The sequence below is a fragment of the Sciurus vulgaris genome (assembly GCF_902686455.1).
Source record: "Sciurus vulgaris genome assembly, chromosome: 15".
In the NCBI taxonomy this organism is placed as follows: Eukaryota; Metazoa; Chordata; class Mammalia; order Rodentia; family Sciuridae; genus Sciurus; species Sciurus vulgaris.
In genome coordinates, this window is record NC_136476.1 from 6,260,903 (window position 1) to 6,280,560 (window position 19,658).

Here is a 19,658-nt window from a genome sequence, read left to right on the forward strand (position 1 = left end):
CCGGCGGGCTCGCGGCGGGCTCGCGGCGGCGGTGCGGGTTGGGGCTATAACGGACCCGGACCCGAACCCAGGTCAACGTCCTGCTTGTGCACAGACCCAGTGGAGGTGATTCCACACTGAGGAGAGCACGGCGGCAGGGCAGCCTTCGTGTGCTTGGTCTGAATCACGGAGGGAAGAGGCGGTGGAGGACAAGGTGTGTGAAATGGAGGTGGTCCTAGATGTAACACAGGAGATAAGAGGAAGATATCAACTAGAGATAAAAATACCAGAAATGCATCCATTCAATCCCCTTAAGGTCCGGTTTTTCACTAAAATATGGCATCCTAATATATTAGTTCTGTCACGGGCTATTTTTTTTTTTTTTTTTTTTTTTTTTTTTTTTTTTTTTTTGATATCCTGAAGATCAATGGGCAGCAGCAATGACTCTACGCACGGTATTGCTGTCACTGCAAGCATTATTGGCAGCTGCAGAACCGGTTGATCCACAAGATGCGGTAGTAGCAAATCAGTACAAAATCTGAAAATGTTCAGTTAAGTAGCTCGACTTTGGGTGCACATGTTTCTAGTGGATGGAGCACCAGTTTCTAGTCCGGAATACGCCAAAAAAAAAAAAAAAAATAATAATAGAAAGCATGTTTTTTTATGGGCTTCCATAGAAATGCAATAATAGTGGCCTTGACTTCAAAATCAGGGGATGTAGAGACTGCCACAGAATTGCTTCTGAGTAACTGAGGCCTAGAGAGCGCACTGCTGAGAGTCAAACTTGCTTATTCTTGAGGAGCACCAACATCTGCTATTTTCAATGTTCTACATAGATTTCTTTCAAACTGGCAATCTTGCCTAATGATGTTATCTAGGCCCCATTGGAGTCTGAAAAAGAAAATCCCTGCTCTGCAAATAAAGCTAATTGAATGTCTGTGTAAATTTAAAAAGGGGAAATACTTTACTTTTGTCTCATACTTAATAGTGTAAAGATTCTTTGAGATAAGTTAAAACCTTGGGAAAAAAATGCTAGTTTAATGTTCAGCAGTGTAACTAGACTAGCAAAAGTTTGCTTCAGGATTTTGTTGAATGATTGATATTTTGAGTGTGTCAGGGCCATTCAAATTGTTGGTGTTGCATCACAGCCTCCTTAACTGTTCTCAACATGGATCCTCTTGGCTGCGAATTTACTTGCATGCTTGTATTTGACTTCTTAGGATGGGTAGCTGAGAAGACCACCATTTGAAGCATTAGAAAATTCTTAAATGTGAGATTTATCCAGAATTTAAGATGGTGGCTTATTCAGAGTCTTTATGTCCTCTTGATAGATTGGGCACTATATCTGTTTTCTTCCCTCTTACCACACACAGCTAATATTCTGATGGTACATTTCTCTGTACTTGGTGGGGAAATGTGCTGAGGGTCAGTATATTTTACTGCAATTTTAGGTCATAGATTTGGAATGTGTTGTCACAGTTTTTCAAACTCTCATTTAAGTAAAAATGTAAAAATGGGGTTGTCAATTTTCTCTTGCAAAACCAGTAAATACCTGAAGTTGCAGTATTCCCAGATTTAAGGAAAGAACCTTAGTTTTTCAGTGAATTTTAATTTTCACTGATTTTTAATTTTTAAACTGATGAAATTAAAAAATTTTTGTTGAGAACTTAGATACAATGAATTATTTTGGTAATTTTTAGCCTAATTTTTTGACTTCATGGGTTCTTTGGTGTTGATTTCTAATTTAATTCCACTATGATATAGGTAGGTGCAAGGAATTATACTATTTATTTTGTATTTGCTAAGAGTTGCTTTGCAGCTGAAGATATGGTCTCTTTTGGAGGTTTCATGGACCATGGACTGATCGGGATGAAATATTCTAAAGATATATGTTAAGTCCATTTGAGTTATAATATTTTAGGTCCAAATTGTCTTTACTGATTTATCTGGATAACCTATCTATTGGTGAGATTGGCATATTGATGTTACTCAGTATATTGGCATCTGAGTTTTTCATCTGAGTAGTGTCAGTTTTATATAATTAGTTGCACCCACATTTCCAGCATAAATATTTACTATCATTATATCTTCTCACTAAATAGTTCCCTTTATCAGTATGACATGATCTTGCCTCTATTGATTAATTTTGTTTTGAATTGTTTAGATATGAGAATCGCTTCTCCAGCTTGTTTTCAGGCTCCATTAACATGCTATATCAATTTTATTCCTTCGCTTTTAGTCTGTGACTGTCTTTGCCTGTAAGGTGAGTCTCTTGTAAACATGTAGTTGGATCTTGTTTTTCAATTCATCATGCCAGCCTGTCTTTTAATTACAGAGTTGAGATAATTTACATAGATAACTTACATTGTTATAGAGATGTTTATTAAGTTCTATCATTTTGATTTATAAAATGTAATTAAGTTCTATCATTTTGATTTATAAAATGTAATTTGTTTCTGTTTCTCATTTACTCAGCTACTCTTCAAGTGAGATTTGTTCATTTTTCACTTCTTGTGTGGGCAGTATTTCTTTAAATAAGTTCTGTAGTTCAAGCTCTGTAGTCATGAATTCATTTAGCTTCTGCTTACCTTGGAAGGTTTTTATTTCTTCTTCAATTTTGAAGGGTGATTTGTTGGATTTAACAATATTGGTTGATGTGGAGAGTGGTGACTGAGATTGGTGCCCCTGATTGCTTCATGCCTGTTGTGTGCCCGCTGCCTGAGAATGTTTCTGTGCATGGGTAGAGGATGCTTAGTTGCTATGGTGATGCCCTGCCTATAGAAACTGTGTGTGACAGTCTTATCAGTTTCAACCTTGATCTCTGGCACAAAGCTCCCAGGGATAGAGGACTTCTAAGTATGACAAGACAACCAAAATGTTTCACCAGTTCTTTTCAGTTTGATGAGGGTTTTCCAGTGTTAACAGCCCCTTTCTCTGCTTGTCTTCTTGCATTCACAGATGCTCCATTATCTTTGCCCAAAACAGAGATATGCTTCAATCCTGCCTCCTCTCATCTACCTACATTGACCACAGAAGAGCTTGCTGTTCAGGAGAATTCCTCCACAAAGCTTTTGATATTGTTGTTTTTTTGTTGCTATAACAAATCTATTTATGACAGGCCCTGAGGTCCCAGGACTGACAAATGTAAAAACATCCTGTAATATCTGAGTAAGATAACAGTCACCAAAAAATTTCCTGATGCGAAGCAGTTATAAAAATGGCCCATAGAATATATTCTCCAGAAAGGCCATATAAAAAGAAAGGCTGAGAAATGTTTCCAGATTAAAGGAGACTAAGACACATGACAATTAAATGCAATGCATGATTCTACACTGGATTTTTAATGGAGATTTAAAATAAAAATAAAGCTAGATATTATTGGATAATGTGGCCAAAAAATGGAATATGGATGAAAGATTAGCTTTAAGTTTTATGTCAATGTTAAATTTACTTAGTATGTGAAGAAATAAGAAAAAAGTACATGGTATATGACCTATATTCTCAAATACTCAGAAATTAATGTGTATTTTTTAGCATATGTATATAATGCTCAAAAGAAGAGACTGCCAATAGATCAAAATAGTGACAATAGGTGATTCAACAATGTATTCACAGAGTTGTGCATCTCTCATGAGTCAATTTTAAAATATTTTTGTGATTTGCAAAATGAACCCTGTAAACTTCAGTTATCATCTTCCAGCACTAAGAAACTACTACTCTATGTTCTATCTTTATTTTACCTTTTCTGAATATTTCATAAGAATGGACTCTTATATGATCATTTGTAATTGATTTCTTTCATTTAACAGTTTTGACAGCTCATTCATTTTGTAGCCAGAAATAAAATGTTTAGGTTATGATAGTTGTGACCTGATTGCAGAATTTTAGTTTGAATGGACTGACTGAGTGGTGCTGTGGACAGGAGGGGCATGACCGAAGGAAGTGGGTACTGCCTGTGTGCCCTTTGCTGCAGCTCCCGCTCTCTTTCTCTCTCTCTCTCTCCCCCCCCCACCTCCCTCCTTTGCTCTCTCTCTCTCTCTCTCTCCCCCACCTCTCCCCTTTCCTCCCTCCCTTGCTCTCCCTTTTTCCCTTCCTTGTTCCTTCCTGCTTGCCTTCAATGGATAAATATATCAGTGCTCCTCAGCTCCTCCACCATGTCCTTCTGCCATGATCCTTAGGCCCAGAGCCATGAACTCAACTGAACATGTACTAAACTTTTAGAACCACAGCCAAACTAAACTTTTTCTTCCCTAAAATTTTCTTGCTGGGTATATGCAAATCTGACTAATGTACAATTTACTGCTCCTCTTTTCATATTGTATTCACTGTGTAAATACAATATTATGCCCTGAATTTTGTAAGGTTACTTCTTGTATGGAGTTGGGGAAGGAATTGATAGACTTCGCAGTGTTGACTAAAAGGCAGAGCAGAACTGATTATCAAATGATGCTCCCCGTTCTTAATCACCAGTGCTATATATCTGTGTTCTGCATGTATGATAAATATACACAGGCCACATAGCATATCTGAGAGATGATAGCAAGTATTTAAATGGATTTTTGCCTTTTAATCATTAAAAGATGGGTTACACCACACATGCTGATAATTGTAAAATTTGAGGACAGGGTGCATGGGGAGTTTTGTCTATCTGTCCCTATATGTTTCATTTTTCTATCTATCCCTGTATGTTTAAACATTTTTGTAATTTTGAAATATGTTGAGTGCCTCATAAGGAGAGGGGAAGACCAAAAAGAATGGTTAGCAAGTTTGGGTCAATCTGTCAAAATTCAATCTGAGCTCTCAATAAAGACACTTCCAGAAGTGTAATTCCTTTGAGGCTGGGACCTTGGAAAGAAAACTTTGTATAGAACAGGAAGAAGAAAAAAAGGAGGAATTGATAGTTTTTGAAATGTTTTCCATGCCAAGTTTCCATCTGAATGTCTTCAGTTCCTTTGTGATTTATGAGTCCAGCACATAAGTGGAGATGGCCTCATTTTGAGGAAAGTGCAGGAGGTTTGAAATAGATGTAAGTAGTATAGAAGAATAGACTAAGGAATCAGTGGCCTAAGTTCCAAAAGGCTTGTTAACTGAAAGCAAGCATAGAATAATTATTTGGGGAAATGAATGAGTGAATCATTTCCATTTCATGCTGGTGGATATCATGAATTTATGGTGGTTCCAGTAGATTTATAAGATTTGAATCCAATAGCAATCAGTCACTTATAGGAAGACATTTCTAGAAAAGGCAGAGTTGGGGGGTTTGCCAGAGAGTAAGGATTAAATGGGGTGTATTAGGCCCATTTGGAGCAGTGCTAAATGTAGGTTGCTTGAGAGATCTTGAAGCCTACCTTGAAGAGGGAGGAAATAAATTAGTGGATAGATGAGTAAGTGCAAAAACTAAAGACTGGGAGTTGAAAGTTGACAAACTGAAGGCATATGCTGGCTGGATAAAGGCTGGAGTCAGGTTATATTACTCCAATGCGTGTTCCTGGTTTATGTTGTAGGATGCAGCTCTAAGAAACTGGAATGGAAATAAAGAGTCCTAAGATGAGTTGAAAGGAACTAAGTGCTGAACTTCAGATACTGCAAATAAGAAGTGTGGTAGAATGAGGGGCTTTGGTGCATTTATCTTTTTAATTTTCATACTTGCATCAAATATATTCACAAATGTTTCTTAAAAAAATAATTCAAGAGTACTCTGAGACAATGAAACCCATTACTCTCTGTATAATTAAAATGCACTAAAAAACAAAAAGGCTCTGGGAAACTCAACCCATTTTTGAGTCCCAATCTGTACAAGTGCAGTTACCTTCCCAACAGACCCCTATTTTTACAATGAATGCGTGCAGTGACTTGGTTAAAAGGAGCATTTTGTGCAGATCTGTGATAAACCCTCAAATATCTGTAACTCTGGTGCACAGCCCAAGACTCAGCTCTAGACTGTGAGCTGCAGGTGATGGAGATCTATGTCTTCAAGCAGCCCATGAAAGTCAAAGATGGTATTTCCATCCTGAAAAGTGAACTGTACCTACTAAGGGCAAGAGGTATGCCATGCTTGGCAATCAGCCATGCAGATGCTTAGAACACCCCATGTACACTTCTGCCTTCATGTTTTTGTTTCATTTTGTGACTTTCTCTCTAAAGCATCTTTGACTTCATCTCAGCATTATCATACACTAGGAGTTTAAAATTCCTAACACCAACATTTAGGCTTACCTATACTAACATCCAGGCTTGCCTTTTGCTTTCCAAAAATACATGGTAACCAGGGCAGGGAAACTGTTCCCTTAAGGGAAACTGTTCCCTAAAGTGATTTTCCAGTAAAGAACTTCTTAGGCAGCACCTATCCTGCTCCTAGACCCTACCCCCATCACCCAGAATCCACTGAAGCAATACCCTCAAGCAAGTTTCACCATTCTGTATGATCTTCTGGTTACTAACACCTGTTTGTAAAAAATGACTAAGTCACTCCATTCTCAAAATTCTTCCTGCTCTTGAAGCAGTGACAGCAAAGAGGCAATCAGCAAGAGGTTCTCCCCTTCCCTAAGCATAAGATATGGGTTACCCAAACCTCCAACACAGTACGCAGAAACGACAGCATCTTATTAGAAAATTTATTGGGGAAAATCAATATATTATTTGGGGGGAAGAAAATTTTCTTTCTAGACATTCCGGAGAAGCCTTTTCTGTTCCAACAATAGGGAAAAATTTCCCAACACAGTGCCTTTAGCAAAAGTAGGGATAGCTGGAGGCACCTGACCAACTTGACATCTGTAGGTAGTATTTGGGTGGAGCATGGGCTCCTTGTATGGCATGGGTGGGGAATGCCTCTGACATAATAGCTTATCCTGTACTGTCTCACTTTTCTGGGGTTGTCTGCCCCTGTCCATGATCCATCTGTTCCTTGTAGGATACCTCTGACCAGTGAGACCAACTTCCTGGCTGCAAGACTTGGCACTTGGCACCTTAGAACAAGGAGTCTTGAGGTTGAGGCCTGTTTCTGCAGAGGCTCAGCCTGAACCTGGTCCTGCCTTGTGCTGAATTTTCCCAGACATCCTCAGGGTGGAAAGAGGCTTTTTCTCTACTGCATGCCTCCCCACTAGTTTCTCCTCTAAGACCTTCCCAATGTCCGTCATGATTTTCTGAGCTTCAGTATTCCCAGTGAAGGCAGCTCTCCTCTTAATCGGGTTTCGGCCTTTCATGGATGATGAAGAGCTGCCCTTTTTCAGAAAACCTTCTTGCCCTTTGGCTTTTGTACTAGGACAAAACCATTGAAAAAAGTGTTTAATCTGATTTCTGATGTTTTCAGGAGGAGGTTGTCCCTTCAGTGATGGGGTTTGGGAGGACTTGCTCCCAAATACCTCCTTTAATGTTGTGTCTTGAGTGTGGTGGGGCCTCCTTCTAGGTTGGCGTGTCCCCAACCCTGCATCCCCTCCACCAAACTCACCTGTTTTGGGTGCCAGTGGGCACTCCCTCTTTGATGCTAGTGGTAAATTCTTGTCCTGACACTTGCATAAAACATGTGTAGGGATCCAGGGTTTTTGTCCCTGCTCTATACTGATCCCTCTATTCTCAAAATGGGCTTGTAGCACCTGGGAAGCTGCCATGTCCCCACTAGAAGCACTCTGGAAATGAGTTAGTAATGTCTTAGATGTCAAGTCAGGGGTAAAGCCTGAAGCCAGGCCACGCTCCCTGGTCTCCATTTTAAACTTCAACTCATTAAGCAACTGATTTTTAAGATCTGATGTTTCAGAATCTTTGGGAGCCGATATTCCTTCTGGGGGTCTTTCAGTGGTCAGGGTTGGTTCAACTTTACTCATATTCACATCTATCACTGAGAAGCTTTCTGCCTCTATGCTCATCAGGCTGTTAGTAGATTGTGATCGAACAACACAGAGTTCTTTTGCTTTCTTTCTGCTTCTGACTCTCTTCATCTATGTCACTGTGTATGCAGGGTAACAAAGTCTGTCTGTCACTCTCAATTGCCTTGATTTTCTCTGTAAGCTCATGAGAGATACAAGAGGGTGAATATCTTAGTGTCCTCTTACTTTCCTTGCTCACAGTTGAAGTGGCAGGAAGAGGACGATCTACAGTGGGAACTGAATTTGTTGTTCCCATCTTATCTCCATGAAAAGTGTGAAAGCCTCCTTTAAGGGGCTTGGAGACTCCAATATTAGAAGCCTTACCAGAAATAAGGCTGGCTGAGGGGGGAACTTCAGAATGAAAAGAGGACCAGGATGGGGTCCCTTTCATGTTGAAGATATCTATGGATTCCTGGACCTTGTGGGGAAGCCCACATATCATCCTCTTATGAAACAGTTTAATATGGTCTTCCAACTTCTTTTGTTTGTTGGAACCAAGGAAGGAAATATCCTGGGAGGTATTGAGGCAGTTGTCCTCACCCACCAGTGGTGCCAAATCACTGTGTTTCATTTTGCTGGGGGATTTCTTGGAGCAACTCAATGTCTGCTCTATAGAATGCCATGATCTATGCACAGAGCCAGGCATCTGACTCTCATTGATTTCCTCAAATTTCTTGCTCAAATATACTTCCAGAGCTTCTGTCAGTTGTTTCCGAATTGAGTTATCCCTTGAGGTTCTTGATTGTTTTCCTAAAAGACTATTCAATTGATTTTTCAGGTCTGTCTCAAAGTCAGAGTACAGACTATTATCTGGAGCCCCCTTTGGGTCACTCAGTGGATAATCTTTTTTGCCAATCTCTGGACTCTTTACTTTCTTCATTTTCTCCTCTAGAGGAAGCAATTCTGAGATTCTTTCATGGGAACTTTTGGGTTGGCTCAATTTAAGTTCTTTGCTAATTTGACCCTTAAGGAGATCCATGAAAGTCCATAATTGCTCTTAGGTTCAGCTGCCTCAGGAACTTCTGTTTGAGGATTCATACTTGACAGGGACTCATGGACTCTGTGGGGCAGAACCCACCATTGTTGAATAAGTTGCTTTTGAAGGTGGTGCTCTAGTTTCTTCCAAAGCTCATTTTTGAGGGGAAAATCTCCCAGGAGGATGGATGGTGAAACGTAAGCCTTGGAGAACTGTCTATCCAATAAAAGATTGGGAGCTGGAGGACAAAATTCTTCCTTGGATTTTTGTTCCTACACATTTTCCTGCTCTTTCTGTAACACGTTATATTCCTGAGAGACTGTGCCTACAAACTAGCATCCTGGAAGAGATAGGAAATCACCCTTGTAGAGCTCAGATCAAACAGGCATAACCTTACCTTTAAATACTTCACTTTTCCTCTTTCTTGTGCCCTGACACTGAAAACAAAAAGGAATGAATGAGGGGCTGGGGCTCATTACTTTTGATCTTTCTGTAGCAAGCTTAAACATTCATTATGCCAGAATCGCACAACTCTTCATTTTTTAGTTAGTAGAAATGTATTTCTTCCTTTTATTAAATTTGAAAGGCAATGAAATATTTTTAAATTTCCCATCTTTGACAATTACAAAAGAGGATTTTGTCGGTGGAATCCACATTGTTGATGTTCTTAGAAATCCTCTGCTCAAGGAGGGATGGGATTGCCTCAGACAAATAGGCTGATATTGAAGTTTCTGAAGGGATGGCTGAGACAACAGCAGACAGAAAAATTGATGAGTCTTTCACAGACGTTATGGAAGGCACATGGGACACAGAATTAGCAGCATCTTCCAAGGACGCCTTACAGAGCAGATGACTGAACTTAACACATGTTCCATTACACACTCCATAGAGGGGCTCTGGACATGAGAGTTGCCAGAAGTGGATGATATCACTACTCTAGCCCAAGGGCAGGAGACAGAAAGTACAAAGCTGTAATCAGAACCAGTACAAGAAAAACGAGGGTCTTCAAAGGGAGAGAGACAGGTGAGTCCTGTTGATCAGCAACTGACTCTAACATTTTCTCTGAGGAATTCAGTTGGTAGTCTGGCTTAAGTTCTTTTGGAAAAGATTTTTTCTTTTTCTTTTCCTTCTGCATCAGGAAATCACCCTTCTTTTTTATTTGTCTCTCCAGAAGTGCCAAGACATCTGGGCTGAGAAAGGAGATGTTTCTAGATTCTACAAGGTTGGCTGTAGCATCACTTTCAAAAGAGGGCTCAGAAGAATGGAGGTCAATGAGGTTTCTATTATCATCAGTGTGCTCCAATTTAGGTGGAGACAAGTTCTCAGCATGGGACTGTTTTGCAAGACTTGCACTGTCAGTGCTTCTGGTCATTGGGACATTAGTGGACAATCCATCCGGGCTATCCACCAGAGACAGGGTGGCTTCAGGTTGGAGATCAGATTGCATTTCTTGACTGTCATGTAACGGGGGAGGGATTGGAAAAGGTGGTTGAGTTTGGAATTGATCCACTGAAGGTCTGAACTCAAGGGAGGAACAGACTCTGGTGGCAGAGGGTCACCCAGTGATGAGGGCAAAACTTGGTCAGTTAAAGAGGTGGCTTGGACAGATGAGACTTCAGAGGAAGGAGGTGGAGTGGGCTCAGACAAAGGGGCTGATATTGAAGTTTCTGAAGGGATGGCTGAGACAACAGCAGACAGAAAAATTGATGAGTCTTTCACAGACGTTATGGAAGGCACATGGGACACAGAATTAGCAGCATCTTCCAAGGACACTTTACACAGCATTTGACTGACCTTAGCAGATGTTCTATTACACACTCCACAGAGGGGATCTGGACATAAGAGTTGCCGGAAGTGGATGATATCACTATTCTGGCCTGAGGGCTGCAGGAGACAAAGTACAAAGCTGTAACCTGAACAGTACAAGGGAAAGGAGGGTCTGCAGTTCTCCTGGTGGTGGGGGAGCCTGCTACCTGCTTTACACTCCCCACATCCATGTCCTCACAACATGCTCCCCCCTCCCAATGCAACCATGGCAGTAACCAGTAGTTGGCCAAACATTTTAGTAATGTGAGAATGGAAATTACAAGGGAGTGCAGGGCAGAGACTCTGAGGAATGTCTCAGTTCTGACTGACTTCTCTTGAACCTCTTTTCTGAGACTCTATTACCTGAGAGTCTGTGCCTACAAACTGGCATACTCTAAAAACATGGAGCTGGAGGAGACAGGAAGGCTCACCCTTGTAGAGCTCAGGTCAGACAGGCAGAACCTTACCTTTAAATACTCCACTTTTCCTCTTCCTTGTGCCCTCATGCTGAAACAAAAAGGAATGAATAAGGAACTGGGGCTCATTTCTTTTTATCATTTCTTTAGCAAGCTTCGACATTTATTATGCCAGAATCGCACAACTCTTCATTTTTTAGTTAGTAGAAATGTATTTCTTCCTTTTATTAATTTTGAAAGGCAATGAAATATTTTTAATTTTCCTTTCTTTGACAATTACAAAGGAGGATTTTGTCAGTGGGATCCACATTCTTGATGTTCTTAGAAATCCTCTGCTCAAGGAGGACATAGAATTTCAGTGCCCTGTGAGGGTCCCCTGCATCCTGAGGACAGAGCTTAGGATACAGATTCTGCTTAGCAGCCGTAGAGGTCAGCACTGCTGTCCTGAGCAGCATAAGAGGAAGGCTTAATGAAGGACACCTGACATGGGAATGAGACTGAGGGTCTCATGTTAGAACAGACATCTCTTTCAGAGAAACCAAACATTCTATCCAACCCATCAAGAGAATCCCTGTGCTTTCAACTTTCTCCTGAAAAGCTACATCAGACCCCAAAAGATAATCTGTGAGCTTCAGATGGAAACCTTAGTCCCCTCTGAACCCCTGCCTGACTTCTTTCTATAAAGAGTGAAGTTGTGTCTAGTCTTTAGAGTTCCCACTTCCATGTCTTACTGAGCTGCACAAATATTTAGTAATGTGAAAAGGAAATGACAAATCACAAAGGACATTTCACAAAATATTTCACCTTGGACAAACATAAGAATCTATGGCTGGGTTGTGGCTCAGTGTCAGAGTGCTTGCCTAGCTTAGGACTGGGTTTGATTCTCAGCACCACATATATATAGAAAAAAATGTACATTGACAAAAAAAAAAAAAAATAAGAACCTCCCTTGGTGGGGTTCACTCTGCTTCCTCATCTTTTGGATGGTTTCATTCTGGCATGTTAGAAATTTCAATAGCCGGAAGCACAAGTACAAGCAGAGCAAGGTTAAAAATGTACAATTGGGGTCAGTACCCAAGAAAGTGAACCAAGATCAACCATGGTTCTCTATGGCTAAATTTCAGTCTTTAATTTTATTTATATGGTGAATTAAATTTATTGATCCACAAATGTTATATATTTCTTGCAACCCTGGGATAAAACCAATTTAGTCATGATGTATAATCTTTTGAATATGTAGTTGAATAATATTTGCTATTATTTTATTAGAAAGTTTTATATCTAAGTTCATCAGGCATATTGGTCTATAGTTTCCTTTCCTTGTTGTGTCCTTGTTTGGTTTTTGTGTGAGTGTGATACTGGCTTCATAGGATAAGTTCCGAAGTGTTTCATCATTTTCCATTTCGTAGAATAATTTGAGGAGTAGTGGTAAGAGTTCTTCCTTAAAGATCTGGTACAATTCAATTGAGTATCCACCTGTTCTGGATTTCACTTTTTTGGAAAATTTTTATTAGTACTTCTCTTTGCTAGTTGTTAGTATAGTTGAGTTCTCTGGGTCCTTTTGATTCAATTTGGGCACATCATATATGTATAGAAATGTCTATTTCAAATTTTCTAATTTATTATAAGTTTTCAAAATAGACCCTAATAATCCCCTGGATTTCTGTGATGTCTGTGGTGAATTCTCCTTACTTGTCTCTAATTTTATTAGTCTTCTCTTTTTTCTTTTGGTTAGTTTGACTAAGAGTTTATCAACTGTGTTTATCTTTCCAAAGAACCAATTTTTCATTTCATTGATCCTTTCCATTTTAAAAAATTCTCTATTTCACTGATTTCAGCTCTGAGGTCTTATTTACTTCCTTCTACTGGTTTTGGAAATGTTTTTGTTTGCTTGTTGTATCATTTTTGAAACAAGCGGTGCACAGCCATAAGCTATATCACTAGCCCTTTTATTTTTTTATTTTGAGACAGGATCTCACTAAGTTAGACCTTCCTGAGTTGCTGAGGCTGGCTTTGAACTTGTGATCCTCCTGCGTTAGCCTCCTAAGCACAGTAATTATAGGCATGCACCACTGCACCCAATTGTTCTTTTTTTATTTTTTTCAAGTAACTTGAGATACATCATTTCTTAGTATATTTGGGATCTTTCTGATTTTCTTTTGTAGGCACTCATAGCTCTTAACTTTCCTCTTAGAACTGCCTTCATAGTGTCCCAGACATTCTGTCACATCACTATACACATTTGATTCAAAGAACTTTTTAATGTTGATTTCTAATTTCATTCCAATATGATCATGTAAGATGAAAGGAATCATACTCATCTTCCCCTTCTCTCTCTCTCTCTCTCTCTCTCTCTCTCTCTCTCTCAATGCTGACAGTTGTATTGTGACCAAAAATGTGTTCTATTCGGGGAGGGTTCCATTACCAGTTGTCACTGAATGGACTATCCTATAGATATCTGTTAATTCCATTTGATTTATGAAATTTTTAATGTCTAAAGCATCTTTACTAAATAAATGTCTGGATGACCTCTCTATTGTTGTAAGAGATGTGTTAAAATCTCCCAGCATTATTGTGCTGGTATCTATCTGAGTTTTTTAGTAGTGTCTGTTTTAGGCATTTAGGTACACCAATGTTTGGAGCATAAGTATTTGCTATCATTATATCGTTTTGATGGATTGTTCTTTTTACCACTATGAAGCGATTTTCTGTGTCTCTTCTGATTAATTTTGGCTTTAAATCTTCTTTTTCAACTATGACAGTAGCTATTTCTACTTTGGGGGGGGACGCTATTGATATGGTATATCAATTTTCATCTTTTGACTTTCAGTCTGTGGCTGTCATTGCCTTTAAGGCGAATTTCTTGCAAACAATTACAACAAATATGGTTGAGTCTTGTTTTTTAATTCATTCTACCAGCCTGGATAGTTGGATAGTTGAGACCATTTACATTCAATATTATTATAGGGATATTTTATTAAATCCTGTCATTTTGATTTATTTCTAATGTTTTATTAGAAATAAAAGGTTTTCCATGCATGTATAATATGCAAATACATTCTACTGTCCAGTATAACTAGAAAGAACAAGCTTTAAAAGAAATTAATGGTCATATACCTCATTTGCTTAGTGCCTGTTCAAAAGAGATAAATTTATGTTTTTGTGAGCTCTGGGGCTTACACACCATTTCTTCTGTGTGTAGTATTTATGTATTATTGTAGTGCTGGTGAGCTCTGGGGCTTACACATCATTTCTTCTCTGTGTAGTATTTATTTATGTATTATTGTAGTGCTGGCTTAGTAGTCATAAATTCGTTTTGTTTTATCTTATCTTGGAAGAGTTTTATTTCTCTTTGATTCTGAAGAATAGCTTTTCTGAATATTGCAATCTTGACTGGAAGTTTTCTTGAAGGGATTGAAACACATTATTTCAACCCTTTCTTGTTTTTAAAGATTGTGTTAAGAAATCAGCTTGCCTCTAAATGTGACCTGACATTTTTTCCTTGAGGGATTTAAAATTATACCCTTGCTTTGTATGGGAGACATTTTAATTCAGTGCATTGTGGAGAGGCTTCTTCCTTTTTCTTTTTTTTTCCCCCTTGTTCTTGTTTATTTGGGCTTCTAAATGCCTCTTCTATTTGGATGATCATCTAATTCTAAAGGCGACAAAAATTTATTATCATTTCCCTGAAGAGGTTATCCATGCCATTGACCTTAACCTTACAATCCTCTTCAATTCCAGTGATTCTTAAATTCAGTTACTTTATGTCCCAATGTTTTGAACATTCTGGTCATGTTTACTGATTTTTTTTTTCCTAATACTTTCTGAATGTACAGGGGCAGTCATTTTATGTTCCAGCTCTGAGATTCTGTGTTCAGCATAGTCTACTCTATTAGACAGACTTTCCACTGAACATCTGATTTGATTTATTGTGTATTACATTGCCAAGATTTCTGTTTTGTTCATTTTCAGTAAATGTATCTCCTTTATGAATTTCTCATTTATAACCTCTTTATTTGTCTTTGTGTATTCTCTCAGAATTCATTGATCATTTTTATAGTCAATCTTTTGAATATATTATTTGATATTCTTTCTACTTTTTTATTTTTGGAGTAAGTTACTGGAAAATTGTGAACTTCAGGAGGTATCATGTTCCCTTGTTTTTTCACATTTCTGGAATTGCTGTGTTGAGTTTTAACCATCTATTGTGATGAGTTTCCCTTCCACAATATGGGTGGGCCACACACTTTACGTGCCAAAGTGTCCTAGAGTGTTCCAGATTGAGACACCCTTGTAGGTGTGGTATCCACAGTCTTCACGTTAATTCTCTGTTATTGCTATAGGGGTAAATGTCCATGAGTGGGAACAAAGATTCCCCTAGCCATTCCAACTAGGTGCCTGGAAATAAGTGTGGGTTTTTTCTCTTCTATTCTTTGTATTAAATATTGCTGGGTACCAAGTACCAACAATGGGCTGTTCACAAGAGACTCACCTCATACACAAAGACATCCACAGACTGAAGGTGAAAAGATGTGAAAAAAAAATATCATTCTCATGGGTCTTATAAATCAGAAGGTGTTTTCTATCCTCAGATAAAATGAACTTCAAGCCAAAGTAGGGGAAAGAATATCATTTCATACTGCTTAAGGGAATTATACATCAATAAAACCTAACAATCATACATATTTATGCCCCAAGTAATGGAGCATCTATGTCCATCAAACAAACCCTTCTCAATTTCAAGAATCAAATAGAGCACAACACACTAACACTGGGTCACTTCAACATGCCTCTCTTATCATTGAATAGATCCTCCAAACAAAACTAACAAAAGATGCTATAGAACTGAAAAATACTATTAACAATTTAGGCTTAAAAGACATATATAGAATATTTCATATTCGTACATAGAATATTCACACATCAATGACTGAATACACTTTCTACTCAGCAGAACACGAATCCTTCTCTAAAACAGACCACAATTAGGCCCCAAAGCAACTGTTAACAAATACAACAAAACTACAGATAGTACCGTGCATTCTATCAGATCATAATGGAATAAAATTAGAAATCAATGATAAAATAAAAACTAGAAGTTACTATAACACCTGGAGACTACATAATATGGTATTGAATAAAGAATGAATAGCTGAAGAAATGAGGGATGAAATAAAAAATTACTTAGAGGTACATAAGGATAGCAATAGAAAATATCAAAATCTCTGGGACACTATGAAGACAATTCTAAGAGGAAAGTTCATTGTATAGAATTCATTTATTAAAAGAATAGAAAGTCACCAAATAAATAACTTAATATTCCATTTCACAGCCTTAAAAAAGAGAACAAATGTACATCAAAAGCAGTAGAAGACAGGAAATAATGAAAATCAGAGCTGATTCAGCTGAGTCCAGTGATGCATGCCTATAATCCCAGCAGCTCAGGAGGCTGACAGAGAAGGATCATAGGTTCAAAGCAAGCCTCAGCAATGGTGAGGTACTAAGCAACTCAATGAGACCTTGTCTATAAATAAAATACAAGTAGGGCTGGGGATGTGGCTCAGTGGTTGAGTGCCCCTAAGTTAAATCCCCATTACTCACACTGCCCCCCCCCAAAAAAAGAGCTGAAATAAATGAAATTTAAAAAAACAACAAAAGAATTTTCAAAAAAATCAACAAAAAATTGACAAGAAAAGTTGGTTCTTTGAAAAAATAAAAAGATGAACCCTTAGTCAAGCTCATGAAAAGAGAGAGAAAATTCAAATTACTAAAATTCATGATGTAAAAGGAAATATCACAACAAACACTACTAAAATAGAGACTATAATCAAACTATTTTAAAAACTTATACTCTAATAAAATAGAGAGTCTTAAGACATTGACAAATTTCTAGAGACATATGATCCACCCAAATTGACTCAGGAGGACATAGAAAATTTAAACATGTCAACTTAAAAACTCATTCAATGAAGCTAGTATCACCCTGATACCAAAATCAGAAATGAAGGAAAGAAAATTTCAGACAAATATCCTTGAACATAGATGGAAAAATTCTCAATAAAATTCTGGCAAATCACATACAAAAACATTAAAAAGATACTGTAACATGATGAAGTGCAGTTCATCCCAGGGATCCAAGTGGTTCAATGTATGGAAATCAACAAACATAATTCATTACTTCAATAGACCACATTATTATCTCAATAGGTATAGAAAAAGCATTTGACAAAACAGTTTTGAAAATGGGTGTAGTAGGAACATATCTAACATTGTAAGAGCTATGTACATTAAACTGAAGGCCATTATCTAAATGGAAAAAACTTGAAAGAATTCTTTTCAAAACTGGAACAAGACAAGGATGCTCTCTTTCACCACTTCTATTCAACACAGTCCTTGAAACTCTAGTCATAGAAATTAGACAAAAGAAAGAAATGAAAGGGACCCAAATACAAAAAGAGCTTAAACTATCCCTATTTGTCAATGGCATGATTCTCTATTTAGAAACACCCCCCCAAAACAAACAAACAAAAAAACACCTCCACCAGAAAACTTGTAGAATTCATAAATAAATTCAACAAAATAGCAGGATATAAAATTAACACACATAAATCAATTGTGTTCCTGTACACCAATGATGAATCTCCTGAAAGGGAAATTAGAAAAGCTCTCCCTTTCACAATAGCCTCATAAAAAATAAAATACTTGGAACTCAATCTAACAAAAGAGGTAAAAGACCTCTACAATGAAAACAATAGAATACTAAAGAAAGAAATTGAAGAAGACCCTAGAAGATGGAAAGATCTCCCATGTTCTTGGATAGGCAGGATTAATATTGTCAAAATGGCCATACTACCAAAAGTGCTACACAGATTTAATGTAATTCCTATTAAAATTATAATGATGTTCTTCATAGAAACAGAAAAAGTAGTCATGAAATTTGTTTGGAAAAATAAGAGACCCAGAATAGCCAAAGTAATCTTTAGTGGGACAAGCAAAGCAGGAGACATCACAATACTAGATCTTAAATTATACTACAGAACTATAGTGACAAAAATGGCATGGTACTGGTACCAAAACCGACATGAAGACCAGTGGCACAGAACAGAAGACAGAGACAAACCCACATACCTACAGTTATCTCATTCTAGACAAATGCACCATAAACATACAATGGAGAAAAGATAGCCTCTCCAACAAATGGTGCTGGAAAACTGGAGGTCCACATGTAGCAAAATGAAATGAAACCCCCCTCTCTACCCTGCACAAAACTCAACTCAAAGTCGATCAAGGACTTAGGCAATACAGCAGAGACCCTGTGCCTACTAGAAGCAAAAGCAGGCCCAAATCTCTGTCATTTTAGCTTGGGAACTGACTTACTCAACAAGACTCCTAAATCACAAGAAGTAAAATCAAGAATCAATAAATGGGATGTTATCAAATGAAAAGCTTCTTCAGAGCAAAGGAAACAATGGCTTTAAGAGACAGACTACACATTAGGAAAAAATCATTCACCTGCACCTCAGGTAAAGCATTAATCTCCAGGATATATAAAGAACACAAAAAACTTAACACCCTGAAACCAAATAACCCGATCAATAAATGGACAAAGGAACTGACTAGGCACTTTACAGAAGAAATACAAATGGTCAACAAATATATGAAAAAAGTGTTCAACATCTCTAGCAGTTAGAGAATTGAATGGCGATTATCGAGAATACAAGAAATCATGAAAGTCGGCAAGGATGTGGGGGGAAAAGGTGCACTCATACATTGCTGGTGGGATAGCAAATTGGTGCAGCCACTCTGGAAAGTAGTATGGAGATTCCTCAGAAAACTTGGAATGGAACCCACTTATCCCACTCCTCAGCATATCCTCAAAGAAATTAAAATCTGCATACTATAGTGATGCAGCCACATCAATATTTGTAGCAGCTCAATTCACAAAAGCTCAGCTATGGAACCATCCTAGATACCCTTCAACAAATGGATGGATAAATAAAATGAGTATATATACATAATGGAATATGACTCAGTCATGAAGAAAAATTATGGCATTTGCTGGTAAATAGATGGAATTGGAGACTGTCATGCTAAGTGAAATAAACCAATCCCAGACAACCAAAAGCCCTACATTCTCTCTGATATGCACATGCTAGCACACAATAAGGGAGGGTGGGAAGAATAGAAGTTCATTGAATTAGACAAAGGGGAATGAAAGGAAGGGAGGAGGGATGGGAATAGGACATAGGAATAGGGAAGACAGTAGAATGGACATAACTTTCCTTGTTCATATAGTAATACACAACCAATGCAACTGCACATGATGTACAACCACAAGAATGTGAAGTTATACCCCATGCATATATAATAGTTCAAAATACAATATATATATATATATACACACACACACAAGTACACACACACACACACACATACACACACACATGTACACACACATACACGGTAGGAAAAAGAGATTCTTAATGAAAAATGAAAGAATCATCTCCACTGAGTTGGTCAAAACTGTTGATGGGAATGGATGATAACTGCCTGTGCCTGACCATCCTCCTTTCCATCTTTTCTTAAACTATGTGCCAAGAGAAAGAGAAAGCGGAAGGG

At 38.1% G+C, this 19,658-nt stretch overlaps 1 protein-coding gene and 1 pseudogene across 2 annotated transcripts; one reads left to right on the top strand and one right to left on the bottom strand.

The window, feature by feature from the left end:
* The first annotated feature begins 405 nt into the window (after window positions 1–405).
* On the top strand, window positions 406–732 carry LOC306644792 (ubiquitin-conjugating enzyme E2 K-like; annotated as a pseudogene). The gene has a single exon. The product of its transcript is annotated as a ubiquitin-conjugating enzyme E2 K-like (transcript).
* A 5,882-nt stretch (window positions 733–6,614) lies between these two features.
* LOC306644853 (spermatogenesis-associated protein 31D1-like) lies at window positions 6,615–11,129 on the bottom strand (the record flags this gene model as incomplete). The annotated part of the gene is given in 9 exon segments (XM_079112121.1): window positions 6,615–6,641; window positions 6,645–6,970; window positions 6,973–7,004; window positions 7,006–7,913; window positions 8,041–8,813; window positions 8,816–9,089; window positions 9,806–10,271; window positions 10,358–10,701; window positions 11,091–11,129. Coding segments are annotated over 9 exon segments (3,189 nt in total).
* Window positions 11,130–19,658: the final 8,529 nt, after the last annotated feature.